At 53.5% G+C, this 21191-nt stretch overlaps 6 protein-coding genes across 6 annotated transcripts; 1 reads left to right on the forward strand and 5 right to left on the reverse strand.

Annotated features, from left to right (window-relative positions):
• Positions 1-545: 545 nt before the first annotated feature.
• CTRU02_204326 (steroid 5 alpha-reductase) lies at positions 546-1601 on the reverse strand (the record flags this gene model as incomplete). The annotated part of the gene is made up of 3 exons (XM_070204362.1): positions 546-1148; positions 1244-1447; positions 1518-1601. The coding sequence occupies 3 exons, from the start codon at positions 1599-1601 to the stop codon at positions 546-548; spliced, it is 891 nt and encodes a 296-aa protein (XP_070062125.1).
• A 672-nt stretch (positions 1602-2273) lies between these two features.
• CTRU02_204327 (DUF544 domain-containing protein) lies at positions 2274-5096 on the reverse strand (the record flags this gene model as incomplete). The annotated part of the gene is made up of 1 exon (XM_036731283.1): positions 2274-5096. The coding sequence occupies one exon, from the start codon at positions 5094-5096 to the stop codon at positions 2274-2276; it is 2823 nt and encodes a 940-aa protein (XP_036576943.1).
• A 4250-nt stretch (positions 5097-9346) lies between these two features.
• Positions 9347-10522, reverse strand: CTRU02_204328 (ER associated chaperone; the record flags this gene model as incomplete). The annotated part of the gene is made up of 2 exons (XM_036731284.1): positions 9347-9888; positions 9988-10522. The coding sequence occupies 2 exons, from the start codon at positions 10520-10522 to the stop codon at positions 9347-9349; spliced, it is 1077 nt and encodes a 358-aa protein (XP_036576944.1).
• A 793-nt stretch (positions 10523-11315) lies between these two features.
• On the forward strand, positions 11316-11837 carry CTRU02_204329 (uncharacterized protein; the record flags this gene model as incomplete). The annotated part of the gene is made up of 2 exons (XM_036731286.1): positions 11316-11391; positions 11476-11837. The coding sequence occupies 2 exons, from the start codon at positions 11316-11318 to the stop codon at positions 11835-11837; spliced, it is 438 nt and encodes a 145-aa protein (XP_036576945.1).
• Positions 11838-12893: 1056 nt separating this feature from the next.
• CTRU02_204330 (tyrosine phosphatase) lies at positions 12894-13998 on the reverse strand (the record flags this gene model as incomplete). Its single annotated transcript, XM_036731285.1, has 3 exons — positions 12894-13190; positions 13243-13435; positions 13499-13998. The coding sequence occupies 3 exons, from the start codon at positions 13996-13998 to the stop codon at positions 12894-12896; spliced, it is 990 nt and encodes a 329-aa protein (XP_036576946.1).
• A 4855-nt stretch (positions 13999-18853) lies between these two features.
• CTRU02_204331 (uncharacterized protein) lies at positions 18854-21076 on the reverse strand (the record flags this gene model as incomplete). Its single annotated transcript, XM_036731287.1, has 3 exons — positions 18854-20014; positions 20068-20895; positions 20948-21076. The coding sequence occupies 3 exons, from the start codon at positions 21074-21076 to the stop codon at positions 18854-18856; spliced, it is 2118 nt and encodes a 705-aa protein (XP_036576947.1).
• Between the last annotated feature and the right edge of the window lie 115 nt (positions 21077-21191).

Here is a 21191-nt window from a genome sequence, read left to right on the forward strand (position 1 = left end):
GGCTGCTGGTAAGCGCAGTCGTTTGTGTTTGGTCAGTCGAGCTTTGTATGCGGGATCCACCAGGGTGGTTATGGTTAAGGGAAGTTCCGCTTGAGGTTTCTTGTGCAGATATCTGTGCTAGTGAAGTTGATGATGGTTGGGAACTGGTGAGAGGACTTTCTCGTATGCGTAGAAACCGCCTTGAGAGACGAGCCCCAAGGGGTTTAACAGATCACGGCAGTAGAGTCAGGGTCTCGCAGTGGCCTTTCCATTGAAAACTCTTCCATCATTCTATCTTCTGGAACACGAAGTCAATAATACCTTCTCATATTTGGCATGCCCGTCTCAACCATGGAGCTAAGAGGCACTCTCAAAGCACCGGCGAAAGTCTTGCACCGCTGTCTCTTTCTATCAGATCTCAGTCCATTCCATTGTCCCGAGTCACAACTTGGTCACACCAGTCACTAAAGCACAAGCAAACCCCCACACCGAGGAACCGGAATCTAATCATCATGATATACCTCAAAACCTCCCCCACTAACATCCAGAGAACCCCTCAATACCGCCTAATAAACGCCAGGGATAATAGTCCACTTCCTCCGAATCTTCTCCTCCCCAAACCTCTCCGCGTACCACGCCCTGCCGCTCTTGGCCCTGGGGAACATGGTCGTCACCTCGTTGACGAAAAAGGCGCGCCCAGGCATGCTCCAGCCGCTCGCCATCCACCACCCAAACCACTCCACCCACTCGAGAAAGTAATGCGGGAAAAGCATGTACCGGAAGAGCATGGTGTCGGGCAGGCGGTAGTGCTTGTCGACGCGCACCTCGCCCTGCGCGCCAACCTTGGCCCGCTGCTCCCTCGCGACCTTCTCCTGCCGCCGCTGCTCCGCGCGCCGGATCTCCCGGAGCTCCTCGTCGTGGAAGTAGTTACCCGTCAGGCCGACGTAGAACAGCGCTATCCCCGCGACGAACTGCGCTAGGCCGCCGTACCCCAGCTGCTTTTCCCACGCCGACGCCGTGGTCGGCCCGTACGCGGCGAGCCAGCCGCCTAGGCATATCGCGTTGCAAAGCTGGAAGCCGATGGCGCTGAGGGCGACGAGCGGGTGGATTGGCGACATGGATGGTTGTATGAAGGGGTATAACACGGCGCGGTAGCAGTAGTGAATTACCTGAGGAACCGGCAATCGATACCGTCAGTGAATTATAACAAAAGGAATGGGAAAACGCCATGCTGTTGCGCTTCGGGAAGAGGGAGAAAACATACAAATAGCCCCGCGAGAACCTGGTTCTGCCACGGCAGATCATGAACCCCGACCTGGGCGGGTAACGTCTTCATGATGTACAACAGGGTCGTGAACCCGGGGACCTCCATCAGGAACCACGCGACGCGACCCGGCATGTTGAAGCGGCTCGTGACGGAGGTCTTCCCCATGCCGTACCATGAAATGAAGTACTGAGCCGACCCGATCTGTCCAATTGAGTATGTCCGTTAGCTCATGGACCTCCCCCCTTTATGCGCAGCCAGACAATGAACGCACAATGGGATATGAAATCTGCCAGATGGTCGAGAGGAGCTGCCAATTCTGCCGCGTAGGCGGGAGCCATCCTTCGATGAGGGCCATTGTAACAGGGGCAAACTGGGAGCAATTGGAAGTGAATGTCTTTGCGAGAATGTTTAAAAAATAGAGAAGAGAAAGAATCAAAACATGTGTCGAAAGCCAAGCGCAGTTGTGCTTTACTCCGGCGTTGCAATTTCCCCCCGCCGCCGGCAAGAGAGTCAATGACATCAAATAAACGATGGAACCAAAAAACCCCCCCAAGCTCACAGTAAAACATAAGAAGATGCTCATATACCCATAGATCCCTGTCGCATATATACACACCAAACACCTTGACCGCCTGCCCAATGAGAACACCACTACGTTCCTGCGGAGTACACTACCAGAAAAAAGGCTTGGGGGGTTCCGCAAATCGGCATCTCCCCAGGTGCGCCCCAACCGGAGCTCCCCCTGCAGCAAATCCCATCAAGGTCACTAGCACTACGTAGTAAGTCGGGCGTCACCAAACAGGGGGGGGGGGTAACTAAGTAGTTCTACTCATAAGATTCTTCATTCATGACTGTAAAATCCCAACTCATGTTCCAAACGCCGTCCGCTGAGATAGTTCTGTTTGTACAAAAAGTGAATTCGCGACTCCGAATCGCAAAGGATGATCGCAAGTTATCCATGCCCTCCCACGCACATACCAATAACTCAATAACGCCCATATTCCTCCAAGGACACGCGGTGTCCACCTCACATGACGATGCAATCCCTTTCTCTGCCTCCTGATGAGCTTCCAACCACACCTCCTGGGCCCATAACCCGACCCCGACCGCTGCCCATCATCGGCCGCGATGGAGAAAGCGGGTATGACGGCCCAGCACCACCGTTTCGTTGCCGTCCGGAGACTGGGGTGCTCGCGTGATGGTGCGGGTGTCCGGGAGGCGGTTCATACTTGGCGGCGGCCTGAGCCTGCTCATACGTCGGGGGCGCGTCGTCCATACCTTCGTCAGCGGGGCGGTTTACTCCTTGTCTGCGCGCGGGAACTATGGGCGGCACAAGCGGCCGCACCATCTGTGGCGGCTGGCCTGGCTGACGGCCCGATGTTGGTGGTACCGAAACATTGCTGTTCGAGTTCCGCCGGGTTTCTTGCGGTGACGGCGTGGCGTTGCTCGAGCTTCGGGTCACATTGGTCGTGCTGTTTCTCGCCGCCGCCCTAGTAGCGGCCCGCCTCGTCGTGGGCCCTTGTTGGACGCGGGCCTGTTGCTCAATAAACTGCTCGCTAAGCATGCTCTCTCGCCTGCGGGCCGCTTGCTCTGCCCGATGCCGTTGCTCTTCTTCCTCTTGTAGCTGGAGCGCCAGTGCAAGATCCCTATCTTCTTGCTCGTGATACGGCGATAGTGGGGTTTCATCGGTGTGCGAGGCTTCGGTGTTATTGCGCCGCCCTCGGCTCTGCACAGTTGTCCAATCGCCTCCGCTGCTGTTGTTGGTGTTGACCGTAGGTCTTCTCTGGTTGTGCTGTCCTCCGCTTTGCTGTCCGCGAGAGTTGCCTTGCGCCTGTTGGCCGCCGACGATACGGTAGTCGCCTGAGTAATATTCAGTGCGCTCACCGTTTACGTCGGCAAGTGATTCCCACACAATTTCATCATGCGTCGCATAGCCTGCGTCGGTTACAAGCACGAGCAATTCCTGGGTCGACGGGTGCCGATACAGAGTGGAAAAGTGATCATTGCGGAAGAGAATAGCGACCGAGCCGGGCTTCATGGCTTTAGTAATGACCTCCAATCCACACGGCGTCAATTGGGTTGCGGATGAGTCTAGGAATGCCTTGATGTGCTGGATGTCCGAGTATATCTGCTCCTCCTCCTCAGTCAAGGAACCAAGCTTCTCCTGGAGCTCCTCGTCGCGGAACAAAAGCCCCTGCACATCCTCGAAAGAAGCCGCCTGGCGTTCGAACGCCCCGTACGCGGGGTCGGACTTGGGTGGCAGCCACCCGTGGATAAGCGGAATAGCAAAAGCAGCATAAAGTGACATTTCGGTAGTGTCCTCGAAAGTGCCCGGAATCAGATCGTCGCGCTCGGTAGGGTGCAAATGAGTGAGAGACGTGCGCTTGAAAGCCTTGACGATTTCAGGCGTGGGAATGAAGCGGGGGTTCACATTCATTCCCGTGTGGAGGCCTTTGAGGAAGTCATAAAGTTGCGAGACATCGGGCAGAGAAGTGTCCTCGTGGGTGCGTCTCGGCGACATCAGCTCGTCAAAGACGGCATCCAGCAGGTAGCCCAGGCTGATCTGTTCCCGCGAGCGAAGTACCTGCACAAGGGCGGTGTCAGGTATTGACGCCGGAGTCGTGAGGGTCAGGGCATTAACTAAAGCTACGAGCGGGCAAGGCCCGTTGGCGTTCTGTACGAGGATGGGTGACGTTCGGGGGTTCTTCTCGGCGTTGTGATCGTACCATCTAATATTCTTTATCTGGTACGTTTCGGTTTTCCCGTCGACAGGGCGAGGGGGCTGGCGGGGCGGCTGTTCTTCGTCGGTTCTGGGAGGAAGCGCTGGGGGTTCCTTTTCCTCAGGAGATGGTTCATCCGTATCAATCAGTCGCTCGTTCGCTTTTGACCCGGTCTCTGTCGGTTTACTGGAAGCAGGAGCAGCCGCTGGCGCCTCGTGGTCAATCAGGTTCCAATCATCAATGGGTCCGTCGTCTAGGGTTGCTGGGGTGGCAACGGGTGCGGGAGCCTTTCCTTTGCCCTTGTTCTGTGAGCCAAGGTCATCCCAAGCGTTCTGTTGTTCCGTAATTTCATCAGGTACTAATTTCGGTGGTAGTGCTGGTTGCGTTGTTGGTTGCTTGGTTTGGTTCTCCGGTAGGTCGTCCCATGCCGGCGACGCGGGCTCGGAGGGCAGGGACACAAGTGCTGGAGATGTTGAAATTGGCGGCAGTCTCGAGTCTTGAGATACCGACCACGCATCTTGCTCGGCGTCGGAGCTAGGTTGGGCACGGAGCGGCTGCTGTGGGCTGGAGGTGACAGCATCATGGTCGAGCTGCAGGGCATGTTGATCCAGCGCCGGCTGCCATGGATTATTGCTGATCTCACCAGTGCTCATTTGCGAGAGAGGCTGTGCGGGGACCATCGTCGAGGGACTCTTCACTGGTGGTGATGTCGGGCCAGAGCCCGGCCGCACTTCTTTTCTCTTGAAGGGATTCGTGTCGGATCTCGATGGTGGAGGTCCTTGCGGAGGACCAGGTCGAAGCGCCAACGGGACATTGGAAGCATCATTCGTCGGGTCGGGGGTGATCTGGGATCGGTCGCCGTTCACGTCGTTCCAAATGTCACTGCTTGCCTCTTGGCCGTTGGACACGGTGCGGCCGCCGCCAGGCGTCAGCGATCTTGGGATGTCCTGGTGTGGGGGCTGTTGATTCAGCGCAGCGGCGCCTTTCTGCTGTGCAGCATCATCCCATACGCTGTCGGTGTCCGAGGGAGAATCGCCAGCACCCCAAAGCTCCTTTCGCATATCTTGCACCCGCGCAACGGCGTTCGTGTCTACAGAGGCATCGTCGGGGACCGGTTTGCGGGTAACCATGTCGACGAGGCACCGGGGTATCGGATTGGGGCGGGGCAACGGAATGTATGGTTGAGAAGTAAGCAGCCTAGAGCAACTCGCCGGAAGCAGAAGAGTAGAATCAGGTAATCGGTAACGGTCGAGCTGCTGTAGCAGCTATTATGGAAGCTGCAGCAAGCGGCAGGTAATGCGTTGGACAAGCAGCTGGGCGAAAGTGAGAATGGAGGAGGTGAAGGTGAAGCGAAGCTCCAGAAGGTGTCGTCATTCGGTGGGCTACTGTTAATAGAACCTTGTGATTATTGCATGCAGGCCTCCCCCCAAAAAAGAAGGTTACCAGCAAACGGGTTCGCAAACGGGAGTTCCGGGGCCGTTACGACAAGGAAACTTCAGGCGGAGTTTTGCCGGTCGTCGCCGGATGCTGTAAAAAAGAAATGACAGGCTTGGAGAAGGGGTGGGAGGAAAAGATGAAGCAAAAATGTTGGAAAAGAGGTTGCAAGAAGATTGGCACAGTTTTGGAAAGGAAAGAGACACCACCAGAGTCTGAGGTGAGGAGCCAAAGCAAGCCAAGACCAGCTTGTGCTGCAGCGCTGCAGCAGCAGCTACGATGTACTTACTTGCTGGTGCTAGGTACTACCTAGGTAAGGCAAGGTAGTTTACGTAGTGGCACTAGTAGTGCCACTTTCGTGTAGTAGTGCACTGCTGTTGCCGCCCAAGTAACGCTGGACATGCCGGAACCCAGACAGTGGCGGTGCGCCTCCCCCACTACAAACCGGGGGGGAGCTGCGACAGTACGTACTGCCCAGGTACTGCTCTTCACGTCTTAGGGCTATTAATGTACTATGTATACGGCGTATTAGACTGGCAATCTGGCACACCTTACGCACTTCAGCAGCAGCCCAGTGGCTCAGTGCGGGTGCGGGCCACACTAATGAACCACATTCTGCCTTTCATTGCTGCTATGTATACTTTTGGCCTCCCCGTCAGAGGTTGCTTGCCGCAGAGATGAGAGCCAGTGAGTGGACCTCAAATACTACTACTACACTATGTAAGGCGGCACAAGCACCCGCAAGTTACGCGGACAGGGAACCGCAGCAGCGCAACAGCGGCTACTTGTTCTTCTTTCTTTTCTTCTCTTTTCTAATTCCATCTCATTTGTGAAGCTCAGTCCCGTTGCGGCTACTAACCTCTGTGTAGATTGACTGGTTGGATGCGCCTTTGGGAAGATCCCTGACACCCCTGGGTCAGGTTCCAGCAACGCCAGGCAACAGGATACGGGCCACCCAACGTTGCAGGAATCATATGAGACCTGCTTGCGAGTTTTCAAAAAAGGGAAAGACGTTGCACAGTCACAGTGGATTGGCCATGCCATGGTTGTATTCCTTTCGTCCCCATACTGCTACTGTTGATGACGCTGGCTCAAGTCGTAAGGCAAGATTTGTTTGCGGACAAAGCTTCGTAATGCCTTGGACAGTAAGAAGCACGCACCTCACATTTTATTCCATTTTGCAGGGTGACGACAGCTCAACACCCAATTAAGTTACTTTCAACTGGCTTCCCAACTTGCCGCTCGAGGGACGACACGGATGAGGTGGGAAGGGGAAAGATTCCAGCGTCAGAAAGCTTGCGCGTCCACCCGTCAGATTCGTGTATCCACTGAGCCATGCGTCCAGATCCGGATCCTCAATGGTCCATCTTGACATTTGAGAAGAACCCAAGCTGCTGACTTGACGGTTGTAAGCACGGCATCGGAAGTGAGATAAAAAATGCTTGAATCACCCAGTAAGGCTGTAGGGAATGTAGACATGCACTACGAACACACAAACATGTGGAAAAGGAAGACAAACAGGGGAATGACAGGAACCTACAACAGAAGTACACCCTCCACCGTTGCGTTGACCTGGGATGTGTGGCTGAAGCATAACGGCGCCGACTCCAAGCCACAGTATACGTATCCCAAGTCTCCACCCAGATTTATCCCGGTTGGCCACTCACCGTCCAGGCATGTCCCCCCGCGCAATGACGCAGTACCCCGTCGGCGCCCCGTGCCCGTGACGCCCTTAACAAGGACGCTCCCCGCGCCGCCCACCGTCTCCAGCACTAATACGCCCATACGAGGCTCAATGTACATACGTAGTACGCCCAAGCACTCCTCAACCACACACACACACACACATCACACTCTCAGCCCTTCTCTCACATCTGTCTGTCGCCTTTTTATCCTGCGGTAATGAGGCTCGAGCCTCCGTTTCATGACGGGGACCACGTTGGCTTGTGCCACGAGGCCCAGCCCCGTCTGGAACCCACCTTGCGAGAGCCTCCTCTCCCATTCAGTGCAAATATCCGGGCCCAGCATGAATCTGGGTGGGTTGGGCTTTAGTAAGGAGAAAAAGGAAATTTTGCATCTTGTCAACACCACCTCTGATTGTCCCCCAAACCTTTTCCCCCGATCGATGTCACTGCCTTTCCCTCGATTCGGGTTCCTCGAACACGCCCCATATCGCCTGTTCGCAGCCCGCATGGGACGGTTTGACGCTAGAAATGCATCTGCTCTTTTATGCCCCCCCTCCTCTTTCCTTGAACGCAAACCCCGTGGTTTGTCGCAACGTTTTTTTGTGCTTCCAGTTTCTTTTCTTTTCCTTTTTTTTTTCGATCGAATCTTCTACAAGCCATAGTTCCTTGGCGTGACACCCCAAAAGTCAGCCATAATTCAGAGACGTGGCTTCGGCCCAACGTCTCGTCTAAACTAAATGCTTATGAGTAATGTATGAGCATGAGACCGCAAGGAGCAGGTGGCCAATTGAGGCCTCCGTCGACGTAGTATTTAACAGCATCCCAAGTTGTTTCCACGGGTTTTCCGGCATATCCTTGGGGGTCGACAGTATGAAAAAAGTATGAAAGGTAAAGCAACATGGCGCAGCTGTCATGCCAATGGGCGCTGGAAAGCTTCAGGAGCTTTTCCTCCAATGTTCAATCTGGGGTTCAAACTTTATATACAAGAACTCTTCTCGGCGGCGTTGCCCTCCGTGTCCGGTACACAGTTACGGGGCTCGTCGAAGGGGCATTGGTAGATGGGCACACCACAAAAGACATCATTGGCTTCGCTGCATGAGTGAAATGTCAGCAATAGAGTCAGAGTTTGGCGTTGTCTTTTAAGATGATATCTTGCATTTAAAGCAGTTTCCACTAGTTCAGGCGTATCTTTTGAGTATCTAAAATGAATGCCCACATCCGTCTTCTTTCGATGAACCAATCAACCTTGTCAAGACAGACTGCTCATCCTGGTCAGTTACCCGCGTACTAATGTCAGCGGCAGCGCCGTCGCGGCTCGGCGTCTAGTCTGGAGACAGCGGATGAGCAAGGAGCCGGCGTTCCACAGATCCTATGCCGGGACAGTGACGTAGCAGGCGGCATTGGTTAGAGGCAGCTGTCTGATCACGTTGTGGTCCCCGTTGCCAGGGACCACAGCACTTAGTCTTGGTCTATCTCTAGGTGGTGACATGATGAGGACAGCGTATCGGTTCTCCTACACGTATCTTGTCCGCAACCTGTAATGTACATATTTGGTGAAGATGATGAATATCAAATCAAACCGCTTGATCCGAATCTACCTTTAAACTGACTTAATGACAGACCATTTGACATGAAAATGATCAATCTAACTCATATGGAGTCCCGAATTCACATGTCATTCAAGACTCTTGCTGTTGTAAAGAAGTGAAAAAGTCCATTTCATTTGAAGTAAAGCAAAGCTTGCCACGGTATTCTTCAAAAACGATCTCCAACACCTCACAAGAAACAAGAGCAGGAGTATTCCATAATATCACAATACCCAAAATGTACACAAATGCCTCTACTTCACAAGGTGGCAGTCATCAACACACTAACCGTACAGCAAAACATCAACAGCTCCTCAGTTCAGCATTAATCTCATCATCTCACATCAACATCCAAGCATCCTCAATTCACAAGACAACTAAAGACCAGAACACACTGATCATCCTTATGGCATATTCCCAGCCGATTAACCGAGCAGAACAGACTACGACTCTATCATGACAGCAGTGGAGGCGCCACTAAACACGGGGGAGTGGAAAAGGTGTATAGAACAGGAAGTACTGTTTCGTTAGCTTTAAAAGAAAAAGAAAAAAAAAAAGTAATGCCCGTCGCGAATCCAACAATGCTATGAATCTTTCTCCCTCCCTCCCCGCCACCTGTAAACGCCAGAAACAGACATTATCCCTTCGAGGTCCCCGGCAGCCCCCGCTCGCCGTTTAATTCCTCCCGACGTTGTACTTGTCGAGTCTCTTACACGCGGGCATCTCATACTCGTCCGCCTTGCGCATCTTGTCGGGGTCCTGGAAGAACCACCCGCTGGCCGCATCGTACATCCTCCGCTTCGCCATCATTTCGTTTTCACACTCGTATCGCAGCGTGCGCACAAGACTGATCTCCGCCGAGCGGTCCAGCTTCTCCAGCTTGCCCTTGGAGAATGACTCCACGTCCGACGGGACGACAAAGTACTTCGCGCCGAGGTTCGGCGTCGTGCGCTGCAAGGTGTGCGGGCCCTTGGGGTTGTCAAACACGAAGCTGGGCGTCGACGGCGTCGAGCTGCCGCCGCTGAATAGGCTCGAGATGAGCGGGAAGACAAACAACAACAGAATTGGCAGCAGGCCCAGCAGTGTAGACATGCCACCGGCCTCTTGCTCCGTCGCCTCACGCGGCCTCCTTCGCGGCCGTTGCCCGCCGAACTGGTGCACCCTGAAACCCGGTCCGCCGCCAAAGTTGAAGACGAACTGCGGCCCCGTATCGAAACCTGTTATAAGTCGAGATCGTCAGCCTCAACTCACAAATTGCTGCAACCCATTCTGCGTCGAGAATAAAGCTGCATAGTAGGGAGTAAAGGAGCTCTTACCTCCGCCAAATGGTCCTCCGCCAAACCCACCCCCGAAGAACCGTTGGAACATTTCCTCGGGCGTCATCTCCTCCATACCACCTCCGAACCCACCGCCACCACCTCCGCCTCCTCCACCGCCGCCTTGCCTCCTGTTGAATCCGCTAAACGGGTTTTGCGCCTGCGCCTGACCGAACCGCGAGTCGGGGTCCGTTCCGAAGCGGTCAAACTTTTCCCTCTTCTCCTTGTCGCCCAGCACGCCGAACGCGCGGCTAACCATCTTGAATGCCTCGTCGGCGTGCTCATGACCGTTCTTGTCCGGGTGCGTCAGCAGCGATTGCTTGCGGTATGCCTTCTTAATCTCGCCGTCGGTACACGTCGTCTTGACATCTTCGAGGCCGAGGATATCGTAAAAGGCTGTCGGCGAGCACTTGCGGATCCGCAGGACCGCGGCCTTCTGCTCCACAGTGTAGCTGCGGCCCTGGTTTCCTTGGTTATGGTCGCGGTTACGTGCTCCGCCGCCCGTGTCGGCCCCTGAGGCTGTTGCGCTCGGCATCGTGACCGTGGGTTTGAATGTATGTAGGGTTGTATGGGATTTCTTTTCGCCTTGTCAAGGGTCGTGGACTGTTTGGTAAGTTGCCGGGTATGATCAACGTCAAGTCGCGGGTTTCACGGATTACGTTCGACCTCCTGATCGAATTCGAAACAGCAGCGCCAAAAAAGTGATTCGTAGTATCACAACAATCGCGGATGACGTCGTCGAGCGATTTCTGGTGATGCGCAGTGGTCGATCGAAGCGATGTTGATTGGCGGTTTTCCTGCCTATCTGTCAAGAGAGGTGGATGTGAACAAGGCTGGGACTTTCGGAACAAATCCCCGCACCAGCAGCAGCGGCCTTGTCAGAGTAAGCTGAGCTGAACAGTAAAGCCAACCCAGTGATGAAATATCCCTCTATAGGAGAGAGGGGGGAAAAGACTCGTCCGTTGGTGCCGGGAGTCGAGGAATTGCGTCCGTTGTCTCGCAAAAAAACGAAAAAGGCAAAGGTCACAATTTCCTACCAGAAAGGGAAACAAGACAGTCTGCAACTCTGCAGCAACCGACCCGGGCCAGCCCACACTAGAGGTCGAAATTGAGAGACCACCTCAGAAGAAACGCATCACCTGATTGGACGCATTCTAGCTGACTCAGCAGAGGCCATGACCACCTCTTATCGATAAGTCACGTCACTTTTTGGGGGAGGGAGGTGAGCTCTTTGGGGGGAACGACTAGGCTCGGAAAATCATTGACGATATTCATTCTTTGCAGTTTCTTGCGCCGACGGGTTAGCAACACCGCAAGAGTACATTGCAATGGCGTCCAACAACAACACACCAGAAGGCCAGGAGGTCCAGAAGTCATTGATGTCAAATCTTCATGAATATGGCAGTGCGTAACCCCGTCGATCTCCTCTGTATTCTGCCCGCATGGCTTCAACACGGCTCGTCCACTAACACCAGCATCGTACCACAGCAAACCCCCTCCCGCCTGCAATCCACGCAATCCTGATTGCCGCATTGCACGGCCGGCCCATGAAGATTCTGCCCTTCTCGTTCGCCCCGGCCCTTCTCTTCAGCAGCTACGTCAACCTCGCCGGCTTCCCCACCGACAGCGCGGGCTTCACTTGCGCCGTCTCAGGCCTCTACGCCCTCCTCGCTCTGCGCCGCCGTCAACCGCTACGGAACAAGTTCACGGCCCGCGGCGCCGTGCGGGGTCTCGCCATTGGTATGGGCTTCGCCAACTCGGCCGCCGGCGCGTGGGTCTACGCGAACGGCGACAGGAAGAAGGACGAGGAGGAGAGAAAGGCGCGGAATCGCTGGGGAGGGGAGTCATGAGGTTACTCTCTAATGGAAGAACATGATCAGATGGACAAAGGGGGTAACGGTGCAGACGGAGCCCAATTCCTGTTTGACAGCCGTCTCCCTTCAATTCAGTCTGATCTTGACCCGGGTCGGGTTGGCTAGCGCTCAAATGCCATGCCCTGGCTACATAGGGCTGGGCGGCATAGGCCGGGGAGGGGAAGCGACTATTGTAAGAATATAGAAGAGAGCTGTCAGATATTGAACGGCGTCGAGTCATGAGACGGGACGTCGATATGCGAAACGGCGCATAAGAGGGGGACCGATGCACATGGCATTGCGTCGACAGGCTTACAGCAAGGGTTTGAAGCCGAAAATAGCACACAATAAGGCGGCTCATTTATAGGAGCGTTTGTATAACCAGTAATCCTGTAGAACAAAATCAAACACACCAATCACGTCAATCGCACGCGGTAGCCAAATGTCAGTTTGTTTCGCTGATAAGAGTCTTTTGCTCTTGATGATATTCAGCTTCCTATCCCCTTAATTGTTGCTGTTGTACAATGCAGCAGAATGAATCTGTACATGACTGAATGCCGGTTCTAGCGAACCTCTCCCAAAGTCTCATACGCAACGCCGAATGGAGACATCTCAGCTCTTGATGAGTCCCCGTATTCTGTCTATCCATACAAAGGAAATAAATAATGTGCAGTGGCCGTCCCCCCAGCCTATGCTGCGAAGGCTGAGGCTCAAGCCTGATAAAAGGTACCAAACTTCTTTTTGTGTTTCCTTGGTGATTTTGCTGTTCCATTTTCCCATATACCGCAGTAAAGCTTCTTTTTCAGTCGGACATCTTGTCGCTATCGCCCAGCAGTGCTGCAGCTTAGACCCCCTTTTGTCCGCTCGCTTGCTTAATCTTTCTGTCGAATCTCTTTGTCATGCAGCTTAATTTTGGAAAGGAGTTGTTGCCAGACAACTGGCCCCGATTTTCCCCCGGAGATGCTGGCTGCGCTCCACCAAATTCAGACTTCGGCAAACATCCGTCCAACGCCAAGAGTTATGCGAGGTTCTGAAAGCTGTCACAGCATGTCGTCACCTCACGTCCTTGACACGTCTAGCGGTGTTGGACATCCTGTGTCCAGACAGCAACCAGACAAAGACGACAAAGACGCTGAAAAGAGTGACTCTGATGAAGTGACGAATGCGAAACCGCATATTGGCTTCGTGTACGAACAAATTCGAGAGATCTGAGAGGTCAAAGTCGGTGAGATACTTAATATCGCAGTCCCTAATTTTGGGCTCAGCGTATGCTCGGTACTCATCAACAATGTTGTCGAGTTCCCAACCCGTCACCTTGCGAACCACACCTACAACACAGCCAGTACGGTGCTGCAAATAAGTTAGTAAATAGTTAAATGTGAGAATGGGGGTCAATAATTACCTTGCCATGGTTGCAGTGAATGAGAACAGGGTGGTTCTCACGGTTGAGTACTAGTCTGAGGATCGCTTTCATTGTCCGCATGGGGATAGCCTCCTTCTTTGTGCCCTTCATGTTGAACACATGATGCCGGATGCCGTTGTTAGACATGAAATCGGTGTAAGGCTCGTCTACCTCATCCTTCTGAACGAGGGTGCTGTGATTGTTTGTGAGCATTGCCCACGGAGTTAAGGGTGCACTTGAGCCAGGTTTGACTTACACAATCGTTTTCAGCCCGAGGTTGTGGATGAAGCCAAAATCCTCGGGTTTAGGGTAGCTACTCCGGTAAACTCCTGGCACTACGACCCCGAAATTGATAGGCCGCCCGTCGATGGGGAGGACTCGCTCGATGCCCGGAGATATCGGAGAGGCCAGGGGCTTTTGTAGCTGGTCGGCAACTTTGAGCAGGCCGCCATCATCCGATCGCATAGCACCCTTCTCTCCGAGACTAGTAGCCTTCAATAACTCATCCTTCACCGACAAGATGACTTGCTTCTGTACGTAGACATCCATCGTAACTTCGAGGGGAGCGACGGATTCGCGCGATCCTTGTCGTGAGGGACCCTTTACTTGGTACTTTTCCGCCAACTCCAGCGGAATAAGATCGTCTTGCTTGGAGTTACGTCGAGCGGGTCGGTAGGCGGGGTCTTCTTCGGGATGACCGCCAGCGTCTTCAAGAAATAATCTCGTGCTTCTTTTTGAGACCATTTCACCAGCCATTGGCAGGCAGGTGCTTGAGGTTTGAGAGACTTCGTAGTAGAGGGTATCAGAAGTGGGTAGTCTAGAGAGACTTGCTCGCGTGACTGGTATAGAATTGTCGGGATGTATATGGCAGGGGGTTTTGTGTTTAGGCGTTTGGTTAGAGGTAAAAAGGGTAAGTGGTCGTGTGAGTACAGGTAAGGTGATAAAGGGTTTGATTGAGGGTTCGGTAAGGCGTGTATAGTTGCGAGTGTTAAACAGCGTATAGACTGGTGGTGATGGTGTCGGCGTTTCCTTCCGGGGAAAGACAGACGAGAGGCGTGTTGAAGAGAGTCCCCTTCGCGTGTCTTTACAGAAGACAGGCACAGACCTGACTGGCGGCAAGTTGGAAGTTGAGATCCATCTTGTCGAGAGGTTTCGTAGGTAAGGTGATCTGGTTGTGGATGTCGCAGCGAAGTGAGAGTGGTGGTCTTTCACAAGTCCTCTCGGTGATGAAAATGGGAAGCGAACCAGGGGTGTTTTTGGATCTCGGTATTGGTCTTGGTGAAGAGAAGATTAATGTAGGTTGGGGGGAGAAGAAACGAACCCTGGAGGGGAGCGCGGGAGGAGCGGGTTAGTAAATGAGCATCGTAATGGGATGGGAAGTAAGGATGGTACGTGTGGATGGCGGAGGAAGCAAGTATTCCTCTTCACTGCGTCAAAGGTACTTGACTCTCCGCACAGAGTGCGCCGCCCAAAGAAAAAAAAAAAAAAGGTAGGGGATGTACCTGGGTCTGGTTGTACCCTGTCACCTGTGTGCCTGTGTGCCCGTACCTATTGAAGTGCGGATGCTTGGCTAAGACGAAGTGAATTGGGAAGATCTGCCTTGGGGGTGTCTCAGGTTCAAGGCCCAGGTTATTGGCCCGTATTATTTTTTTTTAAACGATTTGGGGGGGCGACGCTGGAAGACGGGGAGGAGTAAGAGCATGGATGGAGGGGATGGGTGGGGGGGGGGGTGGCATCACAAATTCGGGGAAACCCATTTCACAGTTGCACTACGACATGGTAGTGAGGCGCTGGAGAACCTGACAGGGCAAGGCGGGGGGCCACCTCTGAGGACGGGGGAAGCATAGTGACGGGAGGCTAAGATTGTTATCCTGTCTGGCTCTGGGTCTCCTATCTGACCCTCACTCTCTCACTGTGCGAACCCGACAGCTCGTCACTCAAAGGAACACTTACATCTCCCAGGGAAGGAAAAAGAAAAAAAGAAGAAAAAAAAATACCGCGGCAGGCCAAAGGCACTGGACTGGACCCCTCGGCCACTCTCGACCTGGACTGTGGCCGGGGCTGGTCCACTGCAGTACCGCTGCTGCACAGTAGGCCTGGGTCACTTCCAGGGCGGTCGGCCCAGCCCCGATGCGGTTACAACAGAAAGGTGGGACTTCAAAGACGAGGTACCTTTTAGGTGATGCATCCGCCAAATAGGTACTCTCGCTTTACTGAAGGCCATCATTACCGATGACCGACCTGAGGTGAGTGTGGGGTTGGCTCTCTTGGTTCTGGCCAAAGTACGTACCTTTCAGGGTTCGTTCGCCTACTAAACCATAAACAAACAAGGGCGCGACTGGATGAGGCAACACCCACTTGCGTTTGCACTTTGTAAGCTTTGGAACCACTGACGCCAAGTGAGTTGTGAAGGTTGTAGTGGGACGTAGGTGCGTAGGTACCGTGCCACACATGCTTGTTGGAGGAGGGAGGATGGGATGGGATGGAAAAAAAAAAAAAAAGGAGTAAATGGCAGACACTGGAGGAGTAAGAAGGTACGTACCCAGCCTATGTATGCCCTTGGCATGTCTCCCATCAGAGTGCCGCCTTTTTCCCCTGTGGTTTAAGGATACCTGCCGACAGTACATCACACAAAGGACTCAACGCATTATGCCGATATTCGAGGCCCATAAAGAAGTGGAGAGAGGTCGAACACGTACAGAGTACTGTGCTGTACCATGATCACTCAACTTGCATCAACCTGGAACTCCCCATCTGCTGGCCGCGCAACAGCCGCGAAAGCCTATCCCCGAATTTCCCTTCAACGTCTGCCACGATGACAATGTGGATTGTTGTTCTGCCTGTCGTCCGTCTCCAAAGACAACTGACACATTCTGCCAAGCGCCGCCCCCATCGAAGAAGAAGGAGAAGAAGCAACAATCGTTGGCGATCACAGCGTGACGCAGCCACAGATCGGCAGGCAAAGCACTTGAGAGTCCCCCTCTAGCCATTCAGCCATCACTAAAAACTGAGCCACAAGAGGAAAGGCGGCGAGGACCGACCGACCGACCAACTGACCGGGCCTCTCAGAGGCTGGCGCTTCAGCAGTCGTGGTGGTTGGACCCTTTCGCACTGAGAACTCTCTGAACTTTGGTGATCCCTTCCTCCCGCCCTCCGCGAGTGGCGGTTTTTCTCATGGTTTCGACCTGTCTGGCAGCGATGCGCGTCCAAGCCGTGCGACCGCGTTATTGATGGGCAGTTCCCCTTTGCTTTGGGTGTTATTTGCAAGTGACCCGAGTGGTTGCTCTGTAACAGCCGGATGACAGACTACTGTATGTTGTAAAGGTAAAGGTTGGGGGGGAGCAGGGATTCTCCAAACTGGATCAACACATACGAATGACCTTGCTTTCCCTAATGGTAAAATCAGACCCCAGCTCTGATTCACTGTGCCATTGAATGATGGAGAGTCCCAAGCAAATTGAGCGGTATTCTGGTTCTCGCCCTGCTTCGCCCTGCTAGCTAAAGAGCGCTGTGCCCGCTGTGTACTGCTTTGAAACCAGCAGACAAAAGGAGAAAGAAACAACAAAAACTACCAGACACACTGACAGCCTTGCCGATCGATAGGAGCATGCATTCTAGCCCGGTGTCTAATCTCTAACCCCCGTGTCTTTGATCACCGTCATTACTTAGACCTTGGGGCACGTACTCCGTACTTCACGAGGAGTCATCTCGACTGTCTATGAAACCGCCATCATTCCAAGTTTCTGCCGCGCCTGGTCTGGCCTCGTCACACTTCGTCTCAATCTCCAAGGACGCTCAGCTACATTAGTAAGAAGATGACCACTCAAAGAGACCCTTGGTGGCTCTTGGTGGCTCTGACTTTCCTCAGACATCATAACCGCTTCCTTGCCATTCCAGAATACGCACTCAACTGAACTGTCATAAGCCGCGTATCGGCATAACTCCCGCACTCCCATCCCCGGCTTACGTCATATGCCTTCATGCCACAAGCCAATTGTCATTGACGCGAGTCCCTTTCACCGAGCGTTTCTCGTCCAGGAACCAGCCGCGGCTTGACTACGTCGTAGGATGCGTTCATACTCCTCGAACCAGCCTTTCTGGCGGTTCAGATGGCGAGAGATTACCTCATCATCCAACCACTCGAGCCGCCTCCGTCACGATATCGGTGACGCTATCTTGTTGCTTCGCTAACCGAATCAGGGAACCATCCCACTCGACTTTCATCACACAATCAAAGACAGACGCACACCCATTTGACAAAAGGCACAAAAAAAAACATAAAGTCATAATCCAACGGGGAAATCCTACCACCCAGTGGCAACTCGGTTACCGGCACGGTCCAACAATGGACCCTGCAAACGGGGAACGAACCCGAACCAAAAACGTTACCATCCAGCAACGAGCAACGTTGACCCCCCAAATACTCTCTCCTGTTCGTCTCCCTTGTGCCAGGCTAGGCTGATATCATTCACCGAAGCCCCCCCAGCAACCTGCCTTTTCGGCACCGAAGAATCGGGGCTGAAAAAAGCTGCTCTCCATGTAGGGATCATCAGTCGAGCAAGGGGGGGTGTTGATACTTTGTGTGAACCAGCTGTCGTGTGAGCGTCCCACCGCACAAGGTACACACACTACACATCTGGCTGACATTTATTTTTGACTCAATATGTCTATTTTTTATTTTTTTCATTCCTGGTTGTGTCTCCTCCCCCATCGTCACATTTTCCCGCAATTTCGGTCCTCTTTAAGCAAAGAGACCGAAAACGAGCGAATCGAATGATTGGAGATGGGGAATCCACTGCATCAACTCCGAGCGTCTGGTCGTTCCGTCCCACCGTCAATCAGAATCTAACTGGCACCTCATGCTTCTCTGACTTTTTTTTTTTCCTCCCACGCCGGCGCTTGCTTCCTTGTAACCCTTGCGTAGAGGGAGCTTGGGAAACCCAATGCAGCCATCAACCATGTGATGAACAACAGCTTCAATGTCGCTCTGGCGTCCACCTAGACTAGCTCTTTAGAGCGACGCGTCTTCTCCGCCTTGATTGCACAACAGCTCTAACTCCGACGCGGTGGTAGTACCGGTTTGCTCGGAAGCTTGACCATGTAGCGTCGATTTGAACGTGGCATTCTCCGTTCGGCTCGGCCTGACTCGATCGGCTTTCTAATCCATTGCTGTGTAATCCAATTGCCCCGGTTCGACCGAGGAACACTCTCACCCATACTACTATAGGACGGCCTAAGCATTACAAAGGCTGCATTGGACGGGGCGACGGGCAGTGGAGTGCAGTAGTAGTACACTTCTAAAAGAGTGAACTGCGGGTAGTGTGCACAAAACTACTTCATCCGACCCGGCTACCAACTAGCTCCCATGCCCCCATTCTATACCTAAATGAATCGTGCCAATGTTCAAGTGGACAGGACAGGCAGTACTCCGCGACAATAAGAAAAGAAAACATCTCGTTCTGTAGTTTTAGTCGCCTAGACAATGCCTCTCCAATTGGGGATATCACCCAGCCCCATTCTAAACGCCAAAATGATGATAATAATAATGCCCTTATGCTTCATGTTACTCATTTCATGCCCTTCCAACGCCTCGCCCCAAGCTTGGTATTTCTCAACAAGCAGCGTTCCACATCTCATGCACCAGCATCGCGCCAATAACTGACGCACCCTGTACGCAAGATGTTGCCTCTGGCATACGACTGTCCCAGATCTGAAGCGCAAAGTGACACGCCACGGCTAGTTCGCCGATGCCCAGCGACGTGTTGATGATGGATGCCCAGCTAGGCGTGACCTCTCTACGCATATCTTTGATAGCGTCTCCCGTAAGATGAACAGCGATGGCCATGCTGAGCACCATCGCCCCGAGCATCACGTCCCGGCTGTATGGGTATGATGCAGATGTTGCATGAAGCCAAGCGGCGAGGAGAGTCGCCAAGGTGAAAACGTCTAGCAGCCGGTTGTTCCGTAGCCCGGCAGTTCTTGCCGAGGGCCCGTTGTTTGCCGTCTCGGCGCTCATATTTCTTGATTCGAAGCCCCCGCCATTGTCATCTCCTTCATCGGGGTCGTCTTGGCTCAGGCTGAAGCTCGAGTTGAGAAGATCGGCCAAGGAGCTTCGCGGGTCGCTGGGGTTGGACGCCGAAGGGGCGAAGAACTTGGGCTGCGCAAAAGCCACATCTCCCAACTTCTCCTTGTCGCCGTCGGCTGCCGCGTGGGCATTTGATGCGTTCATACTGCTAGTCGCAAAGATAGACTGCTTCTCCACCGGCTTGGTAATGAGCGGCTTTGGCCCGTTTCGCAACCTCTGCGCCGGAGCTATCGGTGCAGGAGGCACCTTGTACCAAAATGGGCTGGCGTTCGGACCTTGAGGAGGCTGCCCGAATACCTGGTTCGGTGCCTTTGGAGGTCCAAAGTCATTGAATGCTCGGTGTTTAGACTGCGTCGGAGACCAGTCCATTTCCTCCGAATAGTGGACCTGGGGTTGCTGTGTCTGAGGCTCAGGAGTGCTGACACGGAAGCTGCGATTGCTTGTCCGGTGCTGCAGTTCCCGCTTGAACAGCGCTGGCGAGTTTGAGCCAACACTGGTTGGGCTTGGGGGTATTCTCGGTGTGTGACCTGACTCCGCCAATATATCGTCAAGCAAGTTGGACATATTCTTCGTGTCGTCCTCTTTGCGTTCCGCTTGCGGTCTCGGGGGTGATGAGGCAGGAGTTCCCGTTGTCTGGAACAGTGGAGTTGTATCGATGCGCACTGATCGTTGAGCGAGAACGTAAATCTATGTTCAAATTAGTGAGAGCCCCTTTGTGGTTATGACTTTCTTCCACTTACCGCCATCATAAGCAATGCCATTAGGCCGTGGAGGCTCATCTGCGCGCTCCCCTGCCCTGATCGGCCGCCCCTCATTTCCGTCATGTTCATGGCCATAAACCTCGTCAAGATAATCAGACCCTGGAAGGTATACCATTGACCGAGGCCTAAAATATGCCGAGAAAACCCGCGAAAGACCTGCGCAAACTTCGGGTTCCACCAGATGCTCAGTGCGTTCGCCCACAAACTCCAGTAAATCAACCGCTCCGGTTTAGGAAGAAGCAGTGTCAGGGCTAGCGAAAGCCTCTGCACCCAGGTCGAAGTCGCATCGGGGTCTCTCAGCGGTTCGTCGTCCTGGCTTGCAAACACAGCTGCTAGAGACGCCAAATGCCACATGTACTGGCAGACGATACCACCTAGCCAAAGCCACCTACCCAGCGTTGCTGATACATCCAAAGGGGTTGTCTTCCTGGGCACGACACGGTTCTTTCTACTCCTATCCATCATTCGTCGCAGGTGATCTGTCCGGGCGGTATAGCCAGCCTGATCCAGCTTTGAGTGGACTTTAGGTTCGCATTCTGCACATATTTGAGGGTATCGCTGCTCGAGACGCCTGCGGAACTTGTACATGTTCTTCTCTAGTTCCGCATAGTCCGGGTGGTCCGTATCCTCAGGGAGGTACTGCGCTAGGGAGCTTGTAAACAGATGCTGGTTCTTGAGGCATGTCGAACAGAAGATGCTTTGGGAAGGGCTGGGGAAGTCTGGAGACTGGGAGCGCGGAATCGCGTATGTTTTTGGCGCGGGTTCAGAAGTCGTCTTTGCTACAGGAGGATCGGTAATTTCTCCACGCTATATCCTGTAAGATGGGGTCCAATTTGTGAAGTGCCAAAGACTGACTTACCTCGTCCAAGTAGTTAGTAGCATCGCAGTGAAGGCAAAGAAATTCGCGAATCAGGCCGTCGTAGCGCGTCGACGAGCGTTTTCCGCAGTAGAAGCAGGTCAGAAACCTGCGTCCTCTCAAGTGTGCCATTGCGCTTTGAGATAGCAGGCTTCCCGGCCCAAACAATGCATTTATGCAGGCAGGCGAGATGTCTTTCCTTTCCGATCCTGTTGTTCGCTGGGAACTTTCTAGGTTCTGCCGGGCG

Source organism: Colletotrichum truncatum (assembly GCF_014235925.2).
Source record: "Colletotrichum truncatum strain CMES1059 chromosome Unknown Contig_0002, whole genome shotgun sequence".
In the NCBI taxonomy this organism is placed as follows: Eukaryota; Fungi; Ascomycota; class Sordariomycetes; order Glomerellales; family Glomerellaceae; genus Colletotrichum; species Colletotrichum truncatum.